General features: G+C 39.3%; 1 protein-coding gene and 1 long non-coding RNA gene across 7 annotated transcripts; one reads left to right on the forward strand and one right to left on the reverse strand.

Moving 5' to 3' along the window:
* Positions 1 to 2,106: 2,106 nt before the first annotated feature.
* On the reverse strand, positions 2,107 to 14,572 carry LOC124262600. Its single transcript, XR_006894650.1, has 3 exons — positions 14,558 to 14,572; positions 13,160 to 13,173; positions 2,107 to 2,186 (listed from the first exon to the last, which is right to left on the reverse strand). It is a non-coding gene; the product is annotated as an uncharacterized LOC124262600 (long non-coding RNA).
* LOC124262597 (cerebral cavernous malformations protein 2 homolog) lies at positions 6,642 to 24,311 on the forward strand. Of its 6 annotated transcripts, none has more exons than XM_046697095.1 (12): positions 6,642 to 6,995; positions 9,375 to 9,518; positions 12,284 to 12,367; positions 14,445 to 14,543; positions 16,281 to 16,368; positions 16,691 to 16,737; positions 18,409 to 18,541; positions 19,705 to 19,753; positions 20,274 to 20,409; positions 21,526 to 21,664; positions 21,956 to 22,079; positions 23,784 to 24,311. In XM_046697095.1, exons 1-12 carry the CDS (start codon positions 6,969 to 6,971, stop codon positions 23,926 to 23,928), a joined length of 1,215 nt encoding a protein of 404 aa, XP_046553051.1. In that variant the 5' UTR covers positions 6,642 to 6,968; the 3' UTR covers positions 23,929 to 24,311. The 6 variants fall into 6 exon arrangements, with proteins under 6 accessions (XP_046553051.1, XP_046553052.1, XP_046553054.1 ...); XM_046697096.1 differs by having other exon boundaries at positions 23,787 to 24,311; XM_046697098.1 differs by having other exon boundaries at positions 21,956 to 22,073.
* The last annotated feature ends 1,778 nt before the right edge of the window (positions 24,312 to 26,089 follow it).

Genomic DNA, 26,089 nt, shown 5'->3' on the forward strand with positions numbered 1-26,089 from the left:
ATGCGGTTAAGTGGTCATTCCTTCAGATGAGTATGTTTTGTTTTTTACCTTGAATTTCATCAAAGGACATCATATTTAGTATATATGCTGAGTAGCCCTTTGGAATGTTCTTGAAATAGTTGTTACTGATACTGAAGGTCAAGGTCACACACAAGGTCAAATATATAATACTCTTTTAAAACATGAGTATTTGCTGTTGGTCAGTGAAACTTTGTACCTGTCATTTGAAGAGCAGGGTTCAGATGATATAAAGGTCATAGGTGACCAAAATCTTTGGTCAAGATCACGGTGAAGGTCATTTGTGGATCAATTATGTATTTGCCATTTTTAATAAAATTCCTTTTTTGCAGATTAAATCACATGAAAATGTTTTGTTTAACTATAATTGATGACGCAAACCATATGAGTTGAAGGTCACTATGGCCCATTTTGAATGAGTAGCATATGCAAATATTCTTGTTATGTTGACATCCACCAAGGGATATCATGTTTGGTTTGTAGCATCACAGTCAAAAGGCTTCTTCTTAAAATATTAGCAACTGCTAGGAAGAATAAATTCACTTTCATGGGCATACAGTATATAATGTATTAAGTTCCTGGCGACTCAAGAGGATGAAATTTTATACTTATCCTTAGGCTGAGGATAAGGGTGACCTTTTGGTTGATATTCCTTGAAGGTCAAGGTCAAGGTCACTGGAATTGTAATTTCAGAAGGTTGTTCTGTTTCTTTGTGTACTGAACCAACACTCTGTTTGTATGAGATGTTTGTTAGAGGAATCACTCATGCTGTCAATAAGCATTAATGTAACTGTCAACAACATCATGTAGTTAGCTGAATCCGAGGGCCCAGATCACTAAATGGAGGTGCACATGATTATCTTATGACAACAGCAGTTAGTTAGCAGATAATCAAGACTGGCTATTCTCAGTGATTGTAAGCAATGTATTTTCCCCGCCAAAAGTGAAATCCCTTAGGAATTACAAAAAATGGTCTTAGTAAAAATAAAATCTGTGTTGAACCTCTGTGGTGTGCTTAAGCCTTATATGCTCACTGATGTGGAATTCTTGTTGGAACTTTATGAGGCCAAACATCAACAGTTCTGTATTGTTTGTTAATCATGCATGAGTGTGATGTCACATCTTTATTTCATGCTTGAGTCAATTCTCAAACCTAATCAAAAGAGCTGTGTGTGATGAATCTACCCAAGCTCTATGCAAAACTCAGCCATGTTTTTATCAGAGGTAAATTCAATAGAAAGCTTTCACAGATGGATTAACACATTCTCATTGCCCACTTGACTGGTTCAGAAGCATGTGTTAATTAAACCCCAGACTGAATATGTATGCCTCAGTGTCATGAAGCCAGAAACATGGCAAGAGTTAAGCTTGGATAAGATTGCTTGCTGACCTGCAACTGAGCCTACTGAAGAGGTGAAGTCACTGGAGCAGAAACTTCTCTCGTAGAATAAGCTGAGCAGATCCAGGTGAGCTCAGAAGTTAAGGGCTGTTCTTTGTAGAACAGTGCTTCAGAACATTCTCGAGCTAAAAAACTCATTAAACAGAAAAATGATAACGATGATGATGATGATGATTCTTGGTTACCCTAGTGATGACCTTGACCTCTTTTTTTTTCAATTACATTGTATCAAGTAACCAGTTTACAGTTTTCCCAGAAATTATTGAGAAAATCTTTGTTTCCTAATACTTATAACAGAATTTTAAAATAGGTGTTACAGTATGTAGTAAGGTACTCAATATGGGAGGCAACTCTTGTAGGCTTAAGAATGATAATAAGAAGCCGACCCCCTTCTACAGACTACTTTTTTGGTTTGTCCTCAGAATTCGGCTTATCTACAGTAATATACAGTACATGTATTAGATATTTTCCAAAACAACTTTCTCATTAATTTCTGGGAATACTATGCATTATATTAAGGCTTTGTATTTGTTGTATCATACCTTGGAGATGTTTCAGAGAACATTTTTACCAAGATTTCATGACAATCCTCCGCTTTAATTATTGTTTGTTACATAAATATGTTTTTGTCTCAGTGACTTTGTGATTAGGGATAGTTCTCTGTGGATTGTTGCATTTTTCTTAAACATTAACAGTGCCAAAAACATGTAAGTGTGCAAGCTCCAGACATATTCAGTTTTAGCATATGTTATATTTGGGATTACACTTTCTTAGAATCCCAGATGGGACTCAACCCAACGAAAGTGCTAGAATCTGTACTTTACTAAGAAAGTGTAATCCCAGATATAACATTTGTTACATTTGACCACTTTCTAAATGGCATTGTGTATTCATAGCTTTCGGACGTGGGAGCTGTGCCAAATAACACTTATCAGAGGGGTACACAAAGTCGGCAGTCTAGACTACCAGTTGTCCGACTTCCATTTTTGTGGAAGCCGCGGTGGCTGAGCGGGTTAGGCTGACTTTGTGTGCTGGCGATTAGGTGCCTGACTCTGAAGGTGTGGGTTTGAATACAGGATGGGACTCAACCCAACAAAAGTACTAGAATCTTAACTTTACAAAGAAAGTGTAATCCCAAATATAACATATGTTACATTTGACCACTTTCTAAATGGCATTGTGTATTCATATATTCAGTTATGCTTACACAAAATATTCACAGGTTAAGATCCAGAAGGTGGTGCAACCAGGCTCTCCTCCTGCCTACAGTGCTTTAAGGTTACTCAAGAACCAAAGTTAATGAAGTGCAACCCCTATTTTGGAAGCTTGCTCATAATGGATAAACAATAAATAGCACAGCTTGTCACTTGGCAGACCAGCCACCCACTCAGTGACCTGACCACCTTTGTTAAATCGTTCATGAATGTCTGATTTTTGTTAGTCATGCAGACAACTTTTGCGTTCCATGAACAGATTTTTTTAGGTGATCTGGTATACTATTGTTACTGCATAACATACCGTATTCACAGTATTAAACATTTAGACTTAAACAGCGCACCCTGAAATCTTCTAGACCAATATTAAGGTACTCTTAATTATAGTCCCAACTCAGACCAAGCACCATGGCAGTGTATTCTCTTGTGTGTATTAAGTTGTTTGAAAGCAGCCCCTGATCAGTCTCAATTTTCTGATTATGATAAGTATTGTGAAATGCAAAACATATTTACTAAATTACTGAGCTTAAAGTCATAGCCCTGCTTCATATTCAAGAGACTGACTGACTGACTGAGTATGGTTTCCTTCTCAAGTTCCAGCAATATCATGATGGGGGGGTATTGTGAAATGCTTCACACATTGTACCCATGGGGATTCGAACCCGGTCTCGGCGCGTGATTAGAGCTTTAACTTTCACTAGACTACCCCCTGCCCCCATATTCAAGAGAGGGGCCATGGGGTAGCCTAGTGGTTAAAGTGTTCCCCCATCATGCCGAAGACCCAGGTTCGATTCCCCACATGGTACAATGTGTGAAGCCCATTTCTGGTGTCCTCCACCATGATATTGCTGGAATATTGCTAAAAGCGGCGTAAAACTAAACTCAACCACTCATATTCAAGAGATCTCCTTGTGTATTGTACGGGTGGGGAATCCACCTCTCATCTATAGCATATGGGGAGCCCAGTCATCGTAAGTGATGTACATTTGATTTTCAGAGTTGCCTCCCTTTCTTGTGCCAGGATTCCCTGTTCAAAGTTTCTGTTACATGAGACCAAGTAATGTGTCAGTGTTTTTACTCTAAACTGAAAATCTACCCTTTGTGAAATACAAGCTGTATTTATTTGTCTGTCCTTTTGTTAGTTTCTCACATAGGCAGGTGATGAAAGAATACCTGCCATATTTATTTTTTGTAAAGAAATTTCAGTTAACAATTTGCCATTGCTCTAACTCATTTTCCAAGAATTGATGTGATGCTATGATTAAAGTAATGCAAATATGGTACATATAGCTTGTGTTATGTTTTCCTATATTTTGGCATGAAGTACAAGACTGACTGGGGCAGTGGAGTAAGCTAGTGGTTAAAGCATTGGCTCATCACGTTATGGTGATTCCCCACATGGGTACAATGAGTGAAGCCCATTTCTGGTGTCCCCTGCAGTGATATTGCTGGAATATTGTTAAAAGCGGCGTAAAACCAAAACTCACTCACTCACAAGACTGACCTTTTACCTTTTCCATACAATTAACATCACTATTCATTTGACCCTGTTGACGAGACAGACATTTTGCATAGATATCTTTCATAATTTTCCAATTTTAAGCACACCTGAGCTTATTCAATTGCACATTGTTTTCTCGTCTCTCCATCCTTGTATGTATCTTTTGATTTAGCTTTTTGTAGGGTAGCCTAGTGGTTAAAGCGTTCGCTCATCACAAGACTGAGGATTTCATTCTCCACATGGGTACTATGTGTGGAGCCCATTTCTGGTGTCCCTGCCATGATGTTGCTGGAATATTGCTAATAGCAGCTTAAAACCATACACACTCATTCACTCACTCAAAACAAATTTGCTGTGATAATGAAACTGAATTGAAATGTACGTTTAATCAGCGATTAGTCCACCATGAATCAAAGTCTATACTGAACCCCTGTTAATTTGGACAATCTTGTTACACTAATGGGGAGGTCAATGAAGCATGGTTGACGTCCCTACAATTATATGACAATATTCCCAACTGTAACCAATGGCTACAGTGTACTGGATTAATGAAGCGTGGTTGACGTCCCTGCAATTATATGACAATATTCCCTAACTGTAACCAATGGCTACAGTGTACTGGATCAATGAAGCGTGGTTGACGCCCCCAATGGCTACCAATGTATGGCTAGTGACTGGATCAATGAAGCGTGGTTGACGTCCCTACAATTATATGACAATATTCCCAACTGTAACCAATGGCTACAGTGTACTGGATCAATGAAGCGTGGTTGACGTCCCTGCAATTATATGACAATATTCCCAACTGTAACCAATGGCTACAGTGTATTTCTGGATCAATGAAGCGTGGTTGACGTCCCTACAATTATATGACAATATTCCCAACTGTAACCAATGGCTACAGTGTATTCCTGGATCAATGAAGCGTGGTTGACGTCACTACAATTGTGTGACAATATTCCCAACTGTAACCAATGGCTAATGTATTCCTGGATCAATGAACAGTTGTACTACCTGTGATCAATGAAGCCAAAGTCTGGTCCTGATCAATGAAGCGTGGTTGACGTCCCTACATTGTGTGACAATATTCCCCAACTGTAACCAATGGCTACAGGGTACTCCTGGATCAATATGGTTGACGTCACTACAATTATATGACAACATTTCCAAACTGTAACCAAAGTCTACAGTGTATTCCTGGATCAATGAAGCGTGGTTGACGTCACTACAATTGTGTGACAATATTCCAAACTGTAACCAAAGTCTACAGTGTATTCCTGGATCAATGAAGCGTGGTTGACGTCCCTACAATTATATGACAATATTCCCAACTGTAACCAATGGCTACAGTGTACTCCTGGATCAATGAAGCGTGGTTGACGTCCCTACAATTATATGACAATATTCCCAACTGTAACCAATGGCTACAGTGTACTCCTGGATCAATGAAGTTTGGTTGACGTCACTACAATTATACGACAATATTCCCAACTGTAACCAAAGTCTACAGTGTACTCCTGGATCAATGAAGCATGGTTGGTCCCTACAATTATTGACTATTCCCACTACAATTATCAATGACATTAATATTCCCAACTGTAACCAATGGCTACAGTGTACTCCTGGATCAATGAAGCGTGATTGACGTCCCTACAATTATATGACAATATTCCCAACTGTAACCAATGGCTACAGTGTACTCCTGGATCAATGAAGCGTGGTTGACGTCCCTACAATTATATGACAATATTCCCAACTGTAACCAATGGCTACAGTGTACTCCTGGATCAATGAAGCGTGGTTGACGTCCTTACAATTATACGACAATATTCCCAACTGTAACCAATGGCTACAGTGTACTGGATCAATGAAGCATTGGTTGACGTCCCTACAATTATATGACAATATTCCCAACTGTAACCAATGGCTACAGTGTACTCCTGGATCAATGAAGGATGGTTGACATCCCTACAATTATACGACAATATTCCCAACTGTAACCAATGGCTACAGTGTACTCCTTGATCAAAGAAGGATGGTTGACATCACTCCAATTATACGACAATATTCTCATCTGTAAGTAAGACTACAGTTTACCTCTGTGAATGTGGATAGTTCCCACTGATCCCTGGGTCAATGAAGCATGGAACACAGTGATGTCACTCGAAATATATGAAGACATTCCCTTTTGTAATCAGGGTCTACCCTGAACCCCTATAAATGTGGACGGTCCCTCTGATTCAGGAATCAGTGAAGCATGACTGACGTCCCTCCATTAATATGACATTCTCAACTGTAATCAGGGTCTACCCTGAACCCCTATAAATGTGGAAGGTCCCTCTGATTCAGGAATCAGTGAATCATGACTGACGTCCCTCCATTAATATGAGGACATTATCAACTGTTATCAAGGTCTGCAGTGAGCCCCAGTAAATGTGGACATATCCCACTGATTCTGAAATCAGTAAAGCATGACTGACGTCCCTCCAATTATACGACATTCCAGCACTCACCCAGTAAAGGCTGCACTGTACGAGACTAAGCCTTACCGCCACCCTTCATGTTATTCATCTCTTCAAACACCTCAGATCCTACTGAAAATATCACCACCAACTAACAGCCATAAAACCAGTCCTTTAGATCATAAACTGACTCAGATCGGACAATATTGCTGTAGGAGGGTGTACTCCTGCCTCATCTAAAGGGTATTGAGTCGGAACAATGGCGTAACCCTATTTCAGTGGGTACGTTCACGGGTATGTATTGGATATGTTCCACTTGACGTCCTTGGTATACGGGTCAACTTGCTCCACCCATCATAGCCTGGCAGTCACGAATGTTGAATGGAAGGCAGAGACGACAGGTGGGTGCTTTACAAAATGTATTATGTAATGTTTTTGTCCTTTTTGGGTGTGACATTTTACCAGTGTTTGAATCTAAGGAACACCCTCCCTATCTGATTTCATATACTGTCTCTGGGTTGATATGTTGAGGTAGGTTGTCACAGGTAGGGTGGTGAAGGCAGCTCCATTACAGGTGATACATGTATGAAATATTAAACTGCAGGAGATATGTGTTTAATTTCTGATTACTTCTACTTTGTTTAACGGATCACTGGGTGTTTTATTAGCTTTATCTTTCTGATTAGTTATATATTTGCTGTGAGATATAACCTTATTTCACTACATTCAGTATGATATTATAGCCATACAAGAGGGATGATTGATTGATTATGGATAAATTGTTGATATATGTGTGACTCTTGGATACAGTGTTGATATGTGTGTAACACTGATAGATAAAGTGTTGATATACATGTGTGACTGTTGGATAAATTGTTGATATATGTGTGACACTGTTGGATAAAGTGTTGATATATGTATGATTCTGTTGGATAAAGTGTTGATATATGTGTGACACTGTTGGATAAATTGTTGATATATGTGTGACACTGTTGGATAAATAATGATATATGTGTGACACTGTTGGATAAAGTACTAATATTGATATATGTGTGACACTATTGATTAAAATATTGATATGTGTGACTGATGGATAAGGTATTGATATATGTGTGACACTCTTGGATAAAGTGTTGATATATGTGTGTGAATGTTGGATAAATTGTTGATATGTGTGATTCTGTTGGATAAAGTGTTGATATATGTGTGACACTGTTGGATAAATTGTTGATATATGTGTGACACTGTTGGATAAATATTGATATATGTGTGACACTGTTGGATAAAGTATTGATATATGTGTGACACTGTTGGATAAAGTATTGATATGTGTGACTGATGTATGTGTGACACTCTTGGATAAAGTGTTGATGTATGTGTGACACTGTTGGATAAAGTATTGATATGTGTGACTGATGGATAAGGTATTGATATATGTGTGACACTGTTGGATAATGTGTTGATATGTGTGATTCTGTTGGATGATGTGTTGATATGTGTGACACTGTTGGATGATGTGTTGATATGTATGTGACACTGTTGGATAATGTGTTGATATGTGTGACACTGTTGGATAATGTGTTGATATGTGTGACACTGTTGGATAATGTGTTGATATGTGTGATTCTGTTGGATGATGTGTTGATATGTGTGATTCTGTTGGATAATGTGTTGATATGTGTGATTCTGTTGGATAATGTGTTGATATGTGTGATTCTGTTGGATAATGTATTGATATGTGTGATAATGAGTCTGATATGGATGATTCTGTTGATAATGTGTTGATATTGTGATAATGTTGATAATGTGATTCTATTTGATGACACTGATATTGGATAATGTGTTGATATGTGTGACACTGTTGGATGATGTGTTGATATGTGTGATTCTGTTGGATAATGTGTTGATATATGTGTGATTCTGTTGGATAATGTGTTGATATGTGTGACACTGTTGGATAATGTGTTGATATGTGTGATTCTGTTGGATAATGTGTTGATATGTGTGATTCTGTTGGATAATGTGTTGATATGTGTGATTCTGTTGGATAATGTGTTGATATTTGTGTGACACTGTTGGATAATGTGTTGATATATGTGTGATTCTGTTGGATAATGTGTTGATATATGTGTGACACTGTTGGATAAAGTGTTGGTTATGTGTGTGACAATGATGGATAAAGTGTTGCTTATAAGTATGGCCCTTGATGGATAAAGTGTTTTTTTTATGTATGGCATTGAAGTTTACAAGTTGTGAGATAAATGGTATCTGATAGGCACAAATAATCCAGACGTTATCCAGACGACTGCTTACAACACATCCTCCTGAGTGAACACCAACATTTCTGTCATACCTGTTGATTATCAGAACAAAGATAATAATGGACACGAGATAACAAGAGAGAACACATCATCAGAAGTCTCAACCTGTAAACTTTCGGCATGGATATGTGTGCAAGACCAAAGCACGAACTAACTTATCAATAAATAGCAATCAGGAAAGTAGCCCATCACAATCTGACAGTCATCACCATGGAGTACTCAATCAGGGACCTGAATTTCAATCTTATGTGCATGTGTTTGGTACCAGTTTTCCCACATGGGTTTTTCACCCTCTATGACTAAATGGACATGAATATTTTGTCATTTTTTTTAGATTAAATACTTGATGAAGTTCAAGCCCCATGAGATTTTTTCAATTTTGACAGTAACTTTCCAAATAGAAAAATGTGTGACTTTCAGGATTGAACCAGTTTTAACAGTTTCGCTATGCTTTTTCAGGGCTTCAGTAGACAACTGACCCGAAGTTGGGGCCCTGATGAAGGCATGGGTTCGCAGGTGTTGAACAGTCGAGACCTCCAGCCTCCTGACTATTATGTGCCGCCTAATAGTCTCATAGAAGAGAATATACAGAAGGTTGTCAAGGTGAATGAATACACTTTCAGAAGTCAATATAAGAACATTTCTGTGTCGATTTTATGCAAGATCAACTTATTTTGTGTTGTTTGCATACAAATAGATATTAAATACATAAGAAACAATCCTATAATGTTTCTCCAACACCCAAAGATGTGAGGTTTCATACCCTCCACATGTGCAGGAGTGAGGGCAGCAAGATACTATTACTTGCACAACTGAGCATGGATGGTTGACAGTGAAGAAGACACTTCTGTTGAAATCTTGTTTTTTTTTATATTGCCATGACAACCAGCATACAGGATTTATGGCAGAGATGTAATAGAGGAAGTATTCTTAGAATTATCAACAACTATTACCGTAATAACTACTGTTTGAATTCTTAACAGATATATGTTTGCTGACTTATGCAGCATCACATACACATCTGTGAACTTTCTTGCAGTTTACAATTAAGAAATACAGTTCGCTCTACCCCCATGTATCGTGTAATAAAGCACACTTTCGCCCTGAACTATTATAGTTAAAGCATGAGGACGCTTGCTTGTTCAGTTACGAGGGGGCAGACTAGAATGGCGCAGTGACATCAATACATTGTGACGTAATGCAAAATGTGCACATTATCGTCTGATAAAGTACTGTCGGTGCCTTTGATCTTTCACCGAGGCATCTTAGAATGCCCCATAACCCATATTTTGTTATAAACATGTAATGGTGTACTGTATGACCACAGATAAGCCAAATTTAAAGGCCCCCAAAAAGCAGTCTATTAGAAAGGGGTTGGCTTATCAAAACACTTTCATCGAACTCATTTTTCTAGTGGTAAGAAAATGACATATATTGTAGCACTTTGTGTGAATGTACAAGAGAAAATGACTTTTGTCAATGAAGATGTCAAATTTTCAATTACACATCACTAGGTAAGATTATTTACCTTTTCAGTTCTGTCTCGCAAGGTATATAATATTGTATATTCTATGCAGGGATTAAGATTATTGCGTGTATTTGTCTCATAAACAGAGCTGGAAATAGCAGTCAGCTGTACACATTTTCCACTCGATCTACCAGTGATTTAGTATATCTTGTTTTGAACTTATGTGTGTGACATGACACTTGACACTCTTCAGTCAGCACATGTACTGATGAACAACCCGTGAAGGTCTGGGTTAAAATATTGATCTTCAGTAACCCATGCTTGTCGTAAGATGCAACTAATTGGATCGGGTGGTCAGGCTCACTGACTGGGTTGACACATGTCATCGTATCCCAATTGCGCAGATCGATGCTCATGCTGTTGATCATTGGATTGTCTGGTCCAGACTCGATTATTTACAGACCGCCGCCATATAGCTGGAATATTGCTGAGTGTAAAACTAAACTCACTCACTCACAGATGAACATTGAAAGAGCATTAAGTGGAATATATTTGAATACAGGTCTATATGTTTGTTAAAAAATACCCTATCTGAGCAAAAGTATATTAAATATCCAGCACTGCGCGAACCATTTTCGATGTACGGAGCAATCATTTACATTCCATATATGGCAAGTGTTATCTGTTTGGAAGGTGTTCGCCTCTAAGTTTCAATTATCGATTTCAGGCAAGTCATAAGGGATAATAAGTCTTTTATAGCATCAAAAGGAAGCTAAGGTGAATGCATATGCCCCAATATATAAAATATAGGCCAAAATATTGTCGAAAATGTGTGACATTGTGCCTTTAAGTGCAATACTCTTCCATGCAACAATTGTGCAATTTCATCTGAGCACACCTACTTATACATCAACAACTATCGACCAAGAACTTGTCGTTTGTTTCCAAATGTCTGGAGAAGGTAGTTGCACAGATCAAACACCACTTAGAGTTAAATCAGTCGGAGAGTCCTTCCAGTCAGCATACAAAACACTCCATAGCACAGACACAGCCCTTGTTAGAGTTCACAATGACATTATGGTAAATATGGGTCAGCAAAAAGTCACAGCTCTAGTTCTTCTTGATTTGTCAAGTGCCTTTGACACTATCAACCACAAAACTCTACTTCATGGATTTAAGACTCGTATCGGTATAACTAGCACTGCCCTCAAGTGGATTCAGTCCTATCGCTCTGATCGCACCCAATCAGTTAAAATCCATGATACCTACTCTCACAAAATCAGCTCTGTTGATTGGTGTGCCACAAGGATCGGTTTTGGGACCACTTCTTTTCACTATTTACATCCTTCCTGTTGGAGACATAATTCGAAAACATTTTCTGGATTTCCATCTGTATGCAGATGACACTCAACTCTATATCAGCTTCAAATCCTCTGAACTTTCATGCAACATCTCAAAACTGGAACAGTGCATTCAGGAAACCAGAGTGTGGATGGTACCTAACTTTCTCATGTTAAATGAAGACAAGACAGAATTTCTTCTCATTGGATCCAAACACCAGCTCGGAAAGCTAGAATCTGACTCCATGTGTCTTCACATTGGTGATGCTGAAGTTTTGCCCTCACACAGTGCATGAAATCTGGACACTACTGATAACGAATTATAGTTTCGAATCAAAACATACTGAAAAGTGTTTTGTTTTCTTTCATAGTGATGATATGTGATGACATGCCCTGGTTGGATGTCTTGAAGTTCGGATAACTCAATATTTTTTCTTGGTCCTATGAATATCAAGAGAACGGTGCTCGACTGTATTTTTTATTTGAAACAAATGCATTGATGTTTTCCTATCATCCAAACCCAATAGCTCAGTTAACAAAAACATAACCTTGTGTTGTAGTATGCGGGCATGATTGATGGAGTTGCTGCTGACACAGACATCACAAACAGGACTGATGTTCTCCGAGTCATTGACAAGGGGAAGGTGAGCTAGTTTGTAGTTAGTTGTTTGTCGGGAGTCAGAGAAAATCCCTTTTATTCAGAGAAAAAGGCAGGTTGGCCAAGTGCATGAATGGGGTGTTGCCCTGATTTTAGTGATGTCTTGTGTTGAATCTGTAAGATATTGCATTCTATATCCATGAAATATGTGGACATTTACTGTCCTTGGGGATTTTTAAGAATGGTGGTGGTGATGATGATGATAAGGAGGATGACATTGATGATGATGATGATGATGATGATGGTGGTGGTGGTGGTGGTGGTGATGGTGATGATGATAGTGATGGTGATGATGACAGTGACAACGACGATGATGATTATTTAAGTGCTTCTGTGGAATTACTGTAATTCATGAAATTTACATTGAACTTTGAAAACAAGTCAGCAAATGTTGACATCAGGAATGTAGACTTAGAATCTTATAATTATACTGTGTTAGCAGTTCAATTGAGTAATACCATTTGTTATTTTTACGAATTTCACTTCAAATGCTTCACCTGTGCTCAAAGTGCCATAAAAGGTAAAGCAGCAACATTGAAGCCAACTAAGGCTGTAGCCTAACATCTAGTCTCTGAAATGAACATTATATTTTAAAGAAAAGAAAAAACAGTTTCCAAATTATATTCATAAAATATAATAAAAGTAGTCCAGAGACTTTCTTCATTTCAGAAACTGTGGTAATCTAGATTTGACACATATACCCTAGACTTTCATGGGCCTCCTTTCACAAAGCACTGAGGTGAGTCACTAAGGTAACCTTAGTGCAATGTTAAAGAACCTTGGTAAAGGTTGCTTCGTGAAAGGAAAGGGGTACCCATGGTCTGTGTACAGAGGCCATTATGTTGTTATGCAAGGTTGCACCTGTAGACCTGTAGATAGACTAAGGCTTAGTCTCTAAATATAATTTTGATAGTAACAAACAAGCCCATTTATATTGAAAAGGAGCCCTAGGGAGACCAGAGATTCTGAACCTGAGGAAATCTAGACTTGCTTTATTTAGGGCTTTAGCACTGCAAAGAGGGCTTGGCAGTAGGGAAATTAATGTGGTTCAGGGACTGTGAGACAGACTAACCTGTAGACAGCAGACCTGTTATTTAATAATCTTTACATTACTCTTCATTCCAAGATGGCCTGCTGTAAAGGACTGGTGTTTACCAAACCAGAACAAGGATACTCACATTATCAGTCTCGCTCTTAACTCACTCAGTCTCTCACTCATGCAACCCGTGAAGATCCAGATTAGAATTGATCTTCAGCAACCCATGCTTGTCGTAAAAGGCGACTAACAGGATCGGGTGGTCAGACTCACTGACTTAGTTGACACATGTCATCGGTTCCCAATTGCGCAGATCGATGCTCATGCTGTTGATCATTGGATTGTCTGGTCCAGACGCGATTATTTACGGAGCGCTGCCATATAGCTGGAATATTGCTGAGTGCAGCGTAAAACTCAACTCACTCACTCACTCTCACTCATTCACAACCATGTCCTATCTTTCTGGGATGGACTCATTTTGAGATGCACTCACAGTGCTAAATATAACTGCTTGTAGTAACTCGACTGTGAACTGTTTAGCAGATTGTAACTGTGTGATCACAGTTCATTGATTATGTTTATTGCATACAAAATGGATATTTGTTGGAAAGCAAACTTTGCAATTTCTGTCACAGCTGTGTGGCATATTGGAGTGTATGAAATAGTTTTGAAATATGGCCTGTCCAAGGACTGGTTGTCTAAAAAAGTGACAAGTCCTGAACAAACACAGCCAGTCCCAAAAACTAAAACAATGAAAAAATAATAGATAAGACGAAGTTCAAACTAAGTTAAGTTTATGTTTTTCAAATATTTCCCCCGACCAAAGAATGGCCTTACTTATTTGATAGACCGTCCTTCACAAAAATAGACTGTCAAGGACGATGGGACGGGCTATGTGATATGTGTTATACACTGCATATCACTTATCACTCATTGCAGCTTAGATTAATAATTGCACAGTCTTTGAAAATTCTATTTCAAGTGCAAGGACTAAAGTGTGATATGTTTCTCAAATCTGTTATTTCAGAAGCAAGGACTGATCCCATCCAAGGTTGGGTACGAACAGGACGCCATCTTCAGCCTGAGTGTCAACAACGTCAAGATTAGCAGATACAACCAGACAGAGGTCAGTCAGAGAACCAGACTCTTGTACTGCAATACAATATCTAAAGCCCATAAGGTCCAACCTATGACTGGTATGTTTGTTGTTCAACGCAGCACTCAGCAATATACCAGCTATATGTCAGCCTTCTGTAAAATGAATCTGGACCAGACAATCCAGTGATCGACATCATGAGCATCGATTTATGCAACTGGGATATGATGACATGTGTCAACCAAGTCAGCGAGCCTGACCATCCATCTATCCAAACTATGTATACAGACAATGCCTTTCAGAAAATGGTCAAATATAATGCATGTTATTTGGGGGGTTACTCTTTCTTAGTAAAGTACCATAGTGCTTTTTTGGGTTGAGTCCCTTCTGGGATTTGAACCCACACTCCCAGAGTAAAGCACCTAATTGCCATTACACAACAGTACCTCAATGAGAAAATGTAGTAATAGATGTTTTATCTGAATTCACCTCTAATTTCCATGACATGCATGCTTCTCAAACCCAACATATTGTTCTTGAATTTGTCAAGTCCAACAAGTTTTACAGTTACTTTTGGGCCTTACCAAAATGAATTATTTTAGAAAGAGTATTTACGGACTCTCATTTTTTGCATCATGGCATCATAAAGTTACAGAATAAACACTGAAATGAAAAGAAAATCCTCAGGGATTGTCTTGTCAAGAACAGTTTTCGGGCTGAGCCCATTGAATGTTGTGCTCAGATTTGCTTGTGACATGAATGGAAGCTGACTGTGACAGATTTAAGTGATACACTGTCATTTGCAGCACCAGTCGCAGGGGTAGAAATAACCCATTGCCCGACGTCCGAGTCCAGTGTTTTTTTCTGTCGGGCAAGCACATTTGTATATCACACTGTACCGCATTCGTGACCAAATCGTGTTATTCCAGGACAAGCCGAATAGCGGGTTACGGAAAGGGGCGAGTGGTGACGAATGACTGTACCGGTGTCCAGTTGACTTTCCAATGTTAATTATATTGTTTGTTTAAAAAAATCTACAAGAAAACGTCCGGTATAGTGGAAAAATTATCAGGGCAAGTGATTTTACATGTGCCACTGTTCCAGAGTACACTAGCAATTTTAAAATTATTTCCACCCCGGCAGTGGCAAGATGGCCACCTGTTTCTTCTTGTCAGGGGTAGTGGTGTAGCCTAATGGTTTACATCCGCTTGCCATGCTGAAGACCCGGGTTTGATTCCCAACATGGGTACAACATGTGAAGCCCATTTTGGTGTCCCATGCCGTGATATTGCTGGAATATTGCTAAAAGTGGCGCAAAACCAATTTCTCTCTTATGAATCTTGTCAGCTTAGTTCTTCTCTCCCTTGTTATGCTCCAAGATGTTGCAGTTTTGCTTCTACTTAAACCACAGGTGGGGTAGCCTAGTGGTTAAGACGTTCGCTCGTCATGCTGCTGACCCGGGTTCAATTCCCCACATGGACATGTGTGAAGCCAATTTCTGGTGTTGCCCCGTCCGTGTATTGCTGAAATATTGTTAAAAGCGGCGTAAAACTAAACTCTTTTAACTACAGATATATGTCCTCTCTGACTGAGCTGAAAACATGGAGTTCTCTCCCTTGTTATGTTCCAGGATGTCATGCTTTGGACACAAATGCATGATGTTGCAGTTTTGTCTGGTATACAACACAGTAAAATGCAGAACTTTTGAGCTGTGTCTATTCTAACTAGGCTATATTTTAAAGAGTTCTCTCCCTTGTTATGTTCCAGGATCTGTTGCTGCGGATACCCATGCATGAGATTGCTGCAGTATGTTATGTAAAGGATGATGATCAGCATATTCTGGCTCTCAAACATGGTGGGTTGTGAAACCAGAGAATTCAGTGATGATTAATTTCTATATGTTCCAAGCAGTACCGCTGGGGTATTCAGTTTAGAACTGGCCCCTAAGAATTTATGTTTGTTACATGAAACAACTTGATGAGTGAGTGAGTTTAGTTTTATGCCACTTTTAGCAATATTTCAGCAATACCATGGCGGAGAACACCAGAAATGTTCTTTACATATTGTACCCATGTGGGGAATCGAACCTGGGTCTTCGGCCATGACAAGCAAACACTTTAACCACTAGACTTTCCATAATCTTTAAATTTGAAGTATTTGTATTTTTAATTTTCAAGGAACCCTGGAAGACTGCAGTTTGTCTGTCCTGTACTGTCAATCAAAGGTAACAAGATTCTGAATCATCAACCATTTCCTCCAAATACAAATCCAGATTTTGACACAGACAAGCATGGTGTAATCATAACGTAAACATTCCCTCTGGATTATGGTAGCCTTATTCCTGTGGATTCACAGATACATACAGAAAATCAAATGAAATTTTAAAACAAATCCAGATTTTGACACAGACAAGCATGGTGTTTTTATAACGTAAACATTCCCTCTGGATTATGGTAGCCTTATTCCTGTGGATTCACAGATACATACAGAAAATCAAATGAAATTTTAAATTTTAATACAAATCCAGATTTTGACACAGACAAGCATGGTGTTTTGTTGGTCTCAGGTTCCTTTAAGGAAAATCCATGTATATTCATTAACCAAGCACTTGTTGAGGTTCCCCTGATTTTTCTGTGACATGCATGTGCTCCTGAGTTTCAAGTGGTAGACAGGGGCGTAGCTACCATTATAAAAAAAGGCCGGGCTTACACATGACTTTTACTATGAAAGTTGGGCAAACCCTCAATACTATCTAAATATAAAATTTTGCAACCTATCGGGCTTACACAAAAAGACCAGCATCACTTCGGCTTTCAACATTAATCTGACACCCAGTGATGTAACGGGAATTATGTTTCCATCTGTTTTATATATCGGAGTCAACACATTTAGATAAATATGTCATAAAGTGGAGAATATATCTTGAAATGTGAAAAACTGTTTCCATTTGGGTACCTAGACTATGTTTCAATGGTTGTACTGTTCCATGTACTGTAATAGAAGCCGTGTAGAGAGCTAGTGATATGGTCACTTTGCAGAAAACTGTATATTGTCATACACCTCTCTGTTGTTGTAGCATATCTATATAATTATGAAAATTAATATGTCAAGTTAACCGAAAATCTGGGATTAGGCTCATCCGTAGTCTGTCTCACAGTCCCTGAACTATATTATTTTCTGTCTAGCCCTTTCTCCAATGCTAAAGCCCTAAAAGAAGCAAGTCTAGATTTCTTAAGATTCAGAATATCCTTTCTTAGGCACTGGGGCTCCTTTTCAAGGAATTGATTGCTTCTATCAAAATATATATATTCAGAGACTGAGCATTATTCTAGCCCATCTGCTGTGATATCAGAACAAGCATGTTTACTTACATACAAGAAAAGTCTACCCACATGATATTCAAATAAGTTTGTGGCAATAGGGTAATGCTGAGTGAGTTTTGCTTTTCGCCGCTTTTAGCAATATTCCAGCAATATTGCGAGGGACACCAGAAGTGGGCTTCACTCATTGTATCCATGTGGGGAATCGAACCTGGGCCTTCCGCGTGAAGAGCGAACGCTTTAACCACTAGGCTACCCCGATAATGCTAAGAGGCCTGGTCGAATTTCAGATAAATTCAAGGTCAATCACTACTGATAATCTTATGGTGATTTAACTTCTTTGAGTTTCATGTAGAAGCTGGTATGATGAAGAGGAAACAGCTTTATGGATAGACAACTTCTTAATTGCAAAAGATTTGACGTTTCGGTGCAGATGCTGTATAACGATGTTGGCCCCTACACCGAAATGTCGCATCTATTACAAAAAGCAGCTGTCAGCCCTTAAAGGTGTTTCCTTTTCATGAGGACTTTACAAGGATCTTGTTCAGTATCTGTATTCTGATTGGTTCCCACAGCAAGCAGCAGAGGAACTATGCGCTCTGATTGGTCAGTGTTTCCAGCTGGTGTACACGGAGGCAACAATGCATCTCTTCGCTCCTCACATTCCTGAAATCTCAACCAGCACATCTCACAGTGGATCTTCCGATGGTAGGTGGACTTGACGATTTGGTATTCTTGTATGAGAATCACACATTTGATTTTGTGAGTGTGAGTGAGTGAGTGAGTGAGTGTAGCTTTTAGCAATATTCCAGCAATATCAACGCGGGGGACACAAGAGGTGAGCTTCACACATTGTACCCATGTGGGAATCTAAGCCAGGTGCATGAAGAGTGAACGCTTTAAACACGAGGCTACCCAACTTCCCCTGATTGTATTAAATAATGTAATATTCTTTTTTTAGACACCTGAAATTGTATTGTTGTAGTGTAGGGATAAGTGTTTTTGTGTTTACAGTTAGCATTTTGAATATTCATTATGTAGGAATGATATGCAGAACCACCTCATTCATGTTTGATAGGGTAGTTTGGTGGTTAAAGCGTTTGCTCGTCATGCCAAAGACCCGGGTTCAATTCCCCACACGGGCGCAATGTGTGAAGCCCGTTTCTGGTGTACCCCGCCGTGATATTGCTGGAATATTGCTAAAAGTGGCATAAAACCGAACTCACTCACTTACTCATGCACGATTGCATGCTCTGTCGATGATAAATTTCTTGCAGTTAAGTTAATATATAGCTTCATAAAGAGCAAATAAGTGGGTAGAAGTAGAGTGATGGGGGAGGGAGGGACACAGGAGGCTGGGAGAGGGAAGAGTGAGTGAGTGAGTTTAGTTTTATGCCGCACTCAGCAATATTCCAGCTATATGGCGGAGGTCTGTAAATAGTCAAGTCTGGATCAGACAATCCAGTGATTAGCAGCATGAGCATCGATCTGCACAATTGGAATACAATGACATGTGTCAACCAAGTCAGCGAGCCTGACCACCCGATCCCATTAGTCACCTCTTCCGACAAGCAATTGGGTTACTGAAGATCAATTCTGACTCGGATCTTCATGGGTCGGAGAGGGAAAGGAGGAGGGAGACACCGAAAGAGACAAGAAAAGATGGGGAGGCTGAGGGAGGCACAGTAGCAAGAACTGTAGCAAAAACTGTGATGTTTTTCTTGTCTTTTATTTACATGGAATATTCTTGCACCGTATTTCATAATTCTTTCACTCACTCATGCCCATTCCCAACCTTGTGGACTTACAGATATTGTGCTAGGTGTACATTAATCAAAAAGATAAAATATTCATCTCAGTTTTGTATTTAGTTTCAGATTCGACAACTGTGATTCCCATGATTCCAGGGCGTCCATCATTGTAAGTTCAATTCTTGTCATATCCAGCTGACCTGAAGATCCAGGTTAGAACTGGTATTTACCAACACATACTTGTCGTAAGATACAACTAATAGGATCAGGTGGTTAGGCTCGCTGACTTGGTTGACATATATGTCAAAGATTTGTCTCAATAATATTTATGAAATATATACATATTTTACGACTTTATGTTTAATCCGGTGCCCAGTTAATCATCAAGGCAAGATGTAGATGCTTTTGGATGGCTTGTTCTGCAATTTTAAAAAAAATCAGCTAACATTTAAAATTCACACGTGATAATATGAAACTAATATTGAAAATGATGATGACAATGACATGATTATCATTTGACATTCCACAGTAATAAAAAGTTCTCATAGCAACGAATGGGTACCCGGTAAGATGAGATGGCATGTTGGACTGTAAACTTCTCAGGCACCTGGACTTGAATGTTCCCCAGGGAGCTGAGAATGAAGATTGAGTGCACTCTAATCATCATCATTTTTGCATATATGTTTCAGCTTGACATCATCAAACTTTGATCTCCCGATTATCACAAACTCCACCCCGAATCCCAGATCAGATCCCAGTGAGAAGAGCATGAAGGGGAGCGAGATCAGTGTTCCTTCTGACCTCGTCAAAGATTACATGTTTAAAGTTAGTGTGTTATCATCTACATACCCAATACAATGAGTGAGTAAGGTTTTATGTCGCTTTTAGCAATATTCCAGCAATATCACAACGGGGGCCACCAGAAATGGGCTTCACATACTGTACCATGTGGGGTCTTCGGCGTGACAGGCGAATGTATTAACCACTAGACTACCCAACCGCCTCCTTAGAGGTAGACCTCGGAGTGGTGGAATTGGGTTTAACGTCGTGCTTGAGAATATTTCGCTCATATGACGACGTGCATGCGTGGATATGTGTATGTGCGGCTGCTTGTACTAGCCCAGACTGAAGCTGGTTTTATAGTGCTAGCCCACTGACATACCATGCCGCAGTGAAGCATGAATACCCCACTCAGACACATTATACTGACTCCGAGCCGACCAGGCCTTGTTGTACCCATTAATGCCGAGCGCCAGGCAAGACCTTGGAGTATCTGAAACAACTACTGAGTACTTTATGTGGTGTAGTCTAGTGGTTAAAGCATTTGTTTGTCACGCAGAAGACGGGGGTTTGATTCCTCACATGGGTACAATGATACCCATTTCTGGTGTCTTCCCAGCTGTGATATTGCTTGAATATTGCTAAAAGCGGCGTAAAACTAAACTCACTTGCCGCCATTTCGATAACATCCTATACAGTTCCAGGACTCCCATTTCCGTAATTATCTGGATCCAGTCCTGTGGTTCTTGCAGTAACAAATAACCAGTGATCAGGTGGTCAGGCTCGATGACTTGGTTGACCCATGTCCCTGTATCCCACTTGCATAGATTGATGCTTATGCTGTTGATCACTGGATTGTCAGTCCAGATTATCTACAGACCGCCGCCATGATATTATAGCTAGAATGTTGCCGAGTTAGGCGTTAAACATAGCAACATAGGCGTTAAAATATAGCAAGTGTTGGGTTGACACATTGTGCCCATAGTTTCAGTGTCTTACCTTCATTGATGCAAAAGAATAAGTTACAATGTCAGTTCTTCAGTTTGTATTATTTACCTTTAATTGAAGCAAGGCTATTAAAACTTCAGCAATGCTATGTACTTGGGTCTGTTGGACATTCTCTGTTGGCCTGACTACTATTTTAAATATTGAAATTTTCAGCTGCATCAGAAAATGAATCCAGAAGAACTGCGCCATTTTGCTGAACTTCTGCGAAGGTTGTACAGTGACATGCCGATAGATGAATTTTGTGCGCAGGTGCTCTTTCTGTATGGTCAAGAAAGGAAACATCTTTTGGCAGGTGGGTGTCGACTTGCCTCCTCATTTTACACAACATCTTCATGAAAGCGTTCACTCATCACGCCGAAGACCCGGGTGGCGTAAAGCAATACTCACTCACTCAAGGCAAGGGAGTTAACTCTGACCTGACTGTAAAAGTCTGTTTTCTACCCTTGCCAAACTAAACTGGAATTCTGTTGCTCTGTTACAGCGTCACCAGTGGCTATTATCATGTCCTTCTTAATTTTCTGTTAATGGTTTGCTGGATTTAGGAACCTCTATTCTCATAATGAGGCATATGTTTGTTTTTCAGACTTAAGTCCATTCATCCCGTCAGAAGATTACAGTTATTTCCTCGACTTCCTCTGTAAGAATGACATCGCCCTCCCCAAAACTGGGACTGTTTCAAGCTCCAGGAGCAACACAAGAAAGTACATGTAATATTCACAAAATACTTAACAAGATTCCATGAATCACATCTTGCCTCAGGTCAATAACTCATGTCTCTTGTGAGGATGATGGTTGGAATTGTCTTCAGCAACCAATATTTGTACCCTGTGATGATACAGGTTGAAATTGGTCTTCAGCAACCAATACTTACACCCCTGTGAAGATACAGGTTGGAATTGGTCTTCAGCAACCAATATTTGTACCCTGTGATGATACAGGTTGGAATTGGTCTTAAGCAACCAATATTTGTACCCTGTGAAGATACAGGTTGGAATTGGTCTTCAGCAACCAATATTTGTACCGTGTGATGATACAGGTTGGAATTGGTCTTCAGCAACCAATATTTGTACCGTGTGATGATACAGGTTGAAATTGGTCTTCAGCAACCAATATTTGTACCCTGTGATGATACAGGTTGGAATTGGTCTTCAGCAACCAATATTTGTACCCTGTGTACCCTGTGAGATACAGGTTGGAATTGGTCTTCAGCAACCAATATTTGTACCCTGTGATGATACAGGTTGGAATTGGTCTTCAGCAACCAATATTTGTACCCTGTGAAGATACAGGTTGAAATTGGTCTTCAGCAACCAATACTTACACCCCTGTGAAGATACAGGTTGGAATTGGTCTTCAGCAACCAATATTTGTACCCTGTGAAGATACAGGTTGGAATTGGTCTTCAGCAACCAATACTTACACCCCTGTGATGATACAGGTTGGAATTGGTCTTCAGCAACCAATATTTGTACCCTGTGAAGATACAGGTTGGAATTGGTCTTCAGCAACCAATATTTGTACCCTGTGAATGATACAGGTTGGAATTGGTCTTCAGCAACCAATATTTGTACCCTGTGATGATACAGGTTGAAATTGGTCTTCAGCAACCAATATTTGTACCCTGTGAAGATACAGGTTGAAATTGGTCTTCAGCAACCAATAGTTTTACACCCAAGAAGACATAGGTTAGAATTACTGTTCAACAACCAATATTTGCACACCCATGAAGATACAGGCGAGATTCCAGTGGTCTGTAAATAATCAAGTCTGGACCATACAATCTAGTGATCAACAGCATGAGCATTGATCTAAACAATCGGGACACGATGACAAGTGTCAACCAAGTCAGTGAGTCTGACCACCCGATGCCATTAGTCGCCTCTTACGACAAACATGGGTTGCTGAAGACCAATTCTAACCCGAATCTTCACAGGTATATCTATCAGGGACGTAATGAGCACCATAACTGTCCCAGTATCATACAAGAACCGAACTATTACGTCTATTACCTGGATTGAAAATGTCTAAATAATGACTGAAAGGTGAGTTTGTGAGACCTTAGGTAACATCTTAGATGATTTTTGTCGGAATCTGTTCATACACTGATTCATCTCATCCCCTGAGAGGTCAAAGGGTATGCACAGGGCTACACTGATCTGATACGGTCTAATACAATTTGATAAGATTTTATGGGAAATTCCAAGCTGAAAAATGATTAAATATCTGTCTATTAATAGTCTACCAGAAAAAGCTGAAAGGACAAATTTTCAAGGTCACATATTCAGGTTTTTTTTATGCTTATGACAAAACCACACCAATTTTACCACTTGAGCCATCATAAGAAGAATTTCACATTGTAAAGTTAGCATGTTTTTTCAAAGCTGACTTCAGGCATGACCTATTTCTTCCAGCAGACGGTCACTGAGTGAGTTGTCAACAACAAGCACCATCACCAATAGCAACGCCGACGATGTGGAACAGATTCTCAACATGGTCACTGATCAAATTGCTCAACTTGATACCAGTGATACAAACTCGGAATACTTTGACTATTGACGCCTCCGTCACAGAAGGAACTCATTGACTCTGGCGCAAGATTTCCAGAGTGTGCCTGTGTGTTCTTGGAGTGTGGGACTCCCGTGGCCAAGGGGATTGTTTCCTTGGAGAGCTCAAGATTGGAGGTTTGAACCCTGGCTGCATCAAACCAAATGACGCTAAAAGATGGTTCTTGTTCCTACCCTGCCTGCTAGGCGATATGGGATATGACAAGGACTGATTGTCTCAGTTGGTGAAATGTGTCTGAGGAGAGTATCCATATTAACCTTTAGCGTGGTGTCTGTTTGCTTGGCACTATAAACTAGGGGTGTCACGATACACCAATCTCACGATACGATACATATCCGATTTTAAGGTCACGATACGATACGTATTGCGATACATAATTTTCGCGCCTTTTCATAGCTTTACCTTATCGGCAACGTACGCGCTCGCTGATTGGTCCATCAAAATAGTCTAGCCAATCACAAAAGCTGTTAGTTTCCAACCTATTTTTTAAGTAAAGCTAGCTACATCTATTTATCGGAGCGATCTCGTATAATTTTACTATCAAGACTTTGAAGGAGATGGATATAGCATAAAAATTTGAATCGATAAAGTTTTAAAATAGGAATCGATACATGCAAGCATGTATCGCGTATCGTATCGTTAGTAAAAAAACGTATCGATGCATCGATACATTCTCGTATCGCGACACCCCTACTATAAACCCGGTGATAGTTCTCACTAGTACATGCACATTCCATGCACATCGCCATATAAGTGCAATAACACAAAGCTGACGTTTCTGTACGACTCTCATAAACCTATGTTCACCTGCTTGATGCCACTCATTTGATTCTTTTCCAATGCACAATTTCATAAGATCTGAAAAGTGTATCATTTGCGAGAATTTAGCTTGCCTGGCAGTGGATCTACCTGACTATATTTTTCCAATCCAATGGAGTGAATTCAATTGCAGTTATATTCAACTTCAATTTAAGGGTTGAAGGGGAGGGACATATATGTCTATCTGGCATCCAGGGGTTTAAAGAACAATAGCAGATAACAAAGTTGTTGGTAGTCAACTAAATATATAAAACAGAACCCTTGTCCCCACTCCACAATGCAATCTTAGCGCGCGCTAAGGTGACTGTTTAACTCCCATACTTTAACACTGACTTATGACAGTCGCAGCTCTGAGATAGTTTTGTAGAACGGTGCCCTGGTTTGTAAGATAAGTAGATTTTAGTCCACATTGTCTCTAATTAAATCCGACAAATGCTTTCTGTTGACAAATATATGCATAGTTTTGTGTTTACCAGGGTGCTCATTCTTCAACTATCACCGACAGATATTGGCATTTCACATATCACAAACCAGTCAACAGAAAATGTTCCATACTTCACCCTATCTATGTGGTAGGTCTATATGTAAATAAGCTTCAAAGCCTAAACTGGAAGTAAAACCTTAAGATCTGCAATACCGCATTGCCTGTATTAAGCGCCTTCCGCCAATAATCGCTGATCAACTTCTAGACATATGGGTAAATAATCTTGATAAGCACCTCAACACATGCCGAAACTTTACATGACAGGTTTCTTTTACAGTATTGAAAAACCTTTAGTTTAGTTTTCATGGACATTTAAATTTTTTTTTTTTAATTTCAATGTTTTTATAATGTCAGAAGGTCCCTGGATCACCTCCAGGGAAAGGGTGACTCTCAATTGTACAGTTTGAAATCTTAGTGACAGAAATTCTGACATTTTCTTGAGAAAAAAAAATCATTCAATCTCACATTCATACTAATACTGTTGTAAGATTAAAATACACTGCCAGCTTTTACTATGTGTCTGCTTTTCACTTATACTTTAGGCTAGACTAACTGAAAAGTGGATGATAGAGAGCCCACTTTGTGCAGCATTTATTGAGTTTATTTCTGCTTGAGAAACTAATTTTCTCAACAGAATGCCTCTGTTCAGACACTTTTTTAAAACCAGCAATGTGTGGTTTTACCCTTTGACACCGACATTTATACACAAAGAATTTAGCCATCAATAGTAAGAGGTCAAAAACAGTATCTGTGACAGTATTCGAGTCCCACCCAAACATAACAAGTTCAGCAGAGAGCTTTAGATTAAACATATGGTCACATGTCTGTGTCAACCATCCATGGAAGTTA

This window comes from Haliotis rubra, unplaced genomic scaffold (assembly GCF_003918875.1).
Source record: "Haliotis rubra isolate DU_JTF1 unplaced genomic scaffold, ASM391887v1 Scf847, whole genome shotgun sequence".
Classification (NCBI taxonomy): Eukaryota; Metazoa; Mollusca; class Gastropoda; order Lepetellida; family Haliotidae; genus Haliotis; species Haliotis rubra.

Coding starts and splice junctions, on each gene's coding strand:
- LOC124262597 (XM_046697095.1), top strand. CDS start 6,969: ATGTTGAATGGAAGGCAGAGACGACAG. Junction 9,519..12,283: donor ATATACAGAAGGTTGTCAAG/GTGAATGAATAC, acceptor CTTGTGTTGTAG/TATGCGGGCATGATTGATGG. Junction 16,738..18,408: donor TCCTGTACTGTCAATCAAAG/GTAACAAGATTC, acceptor TGGTTCCCACAG/CAAGCAGCAGAGGAACTATG.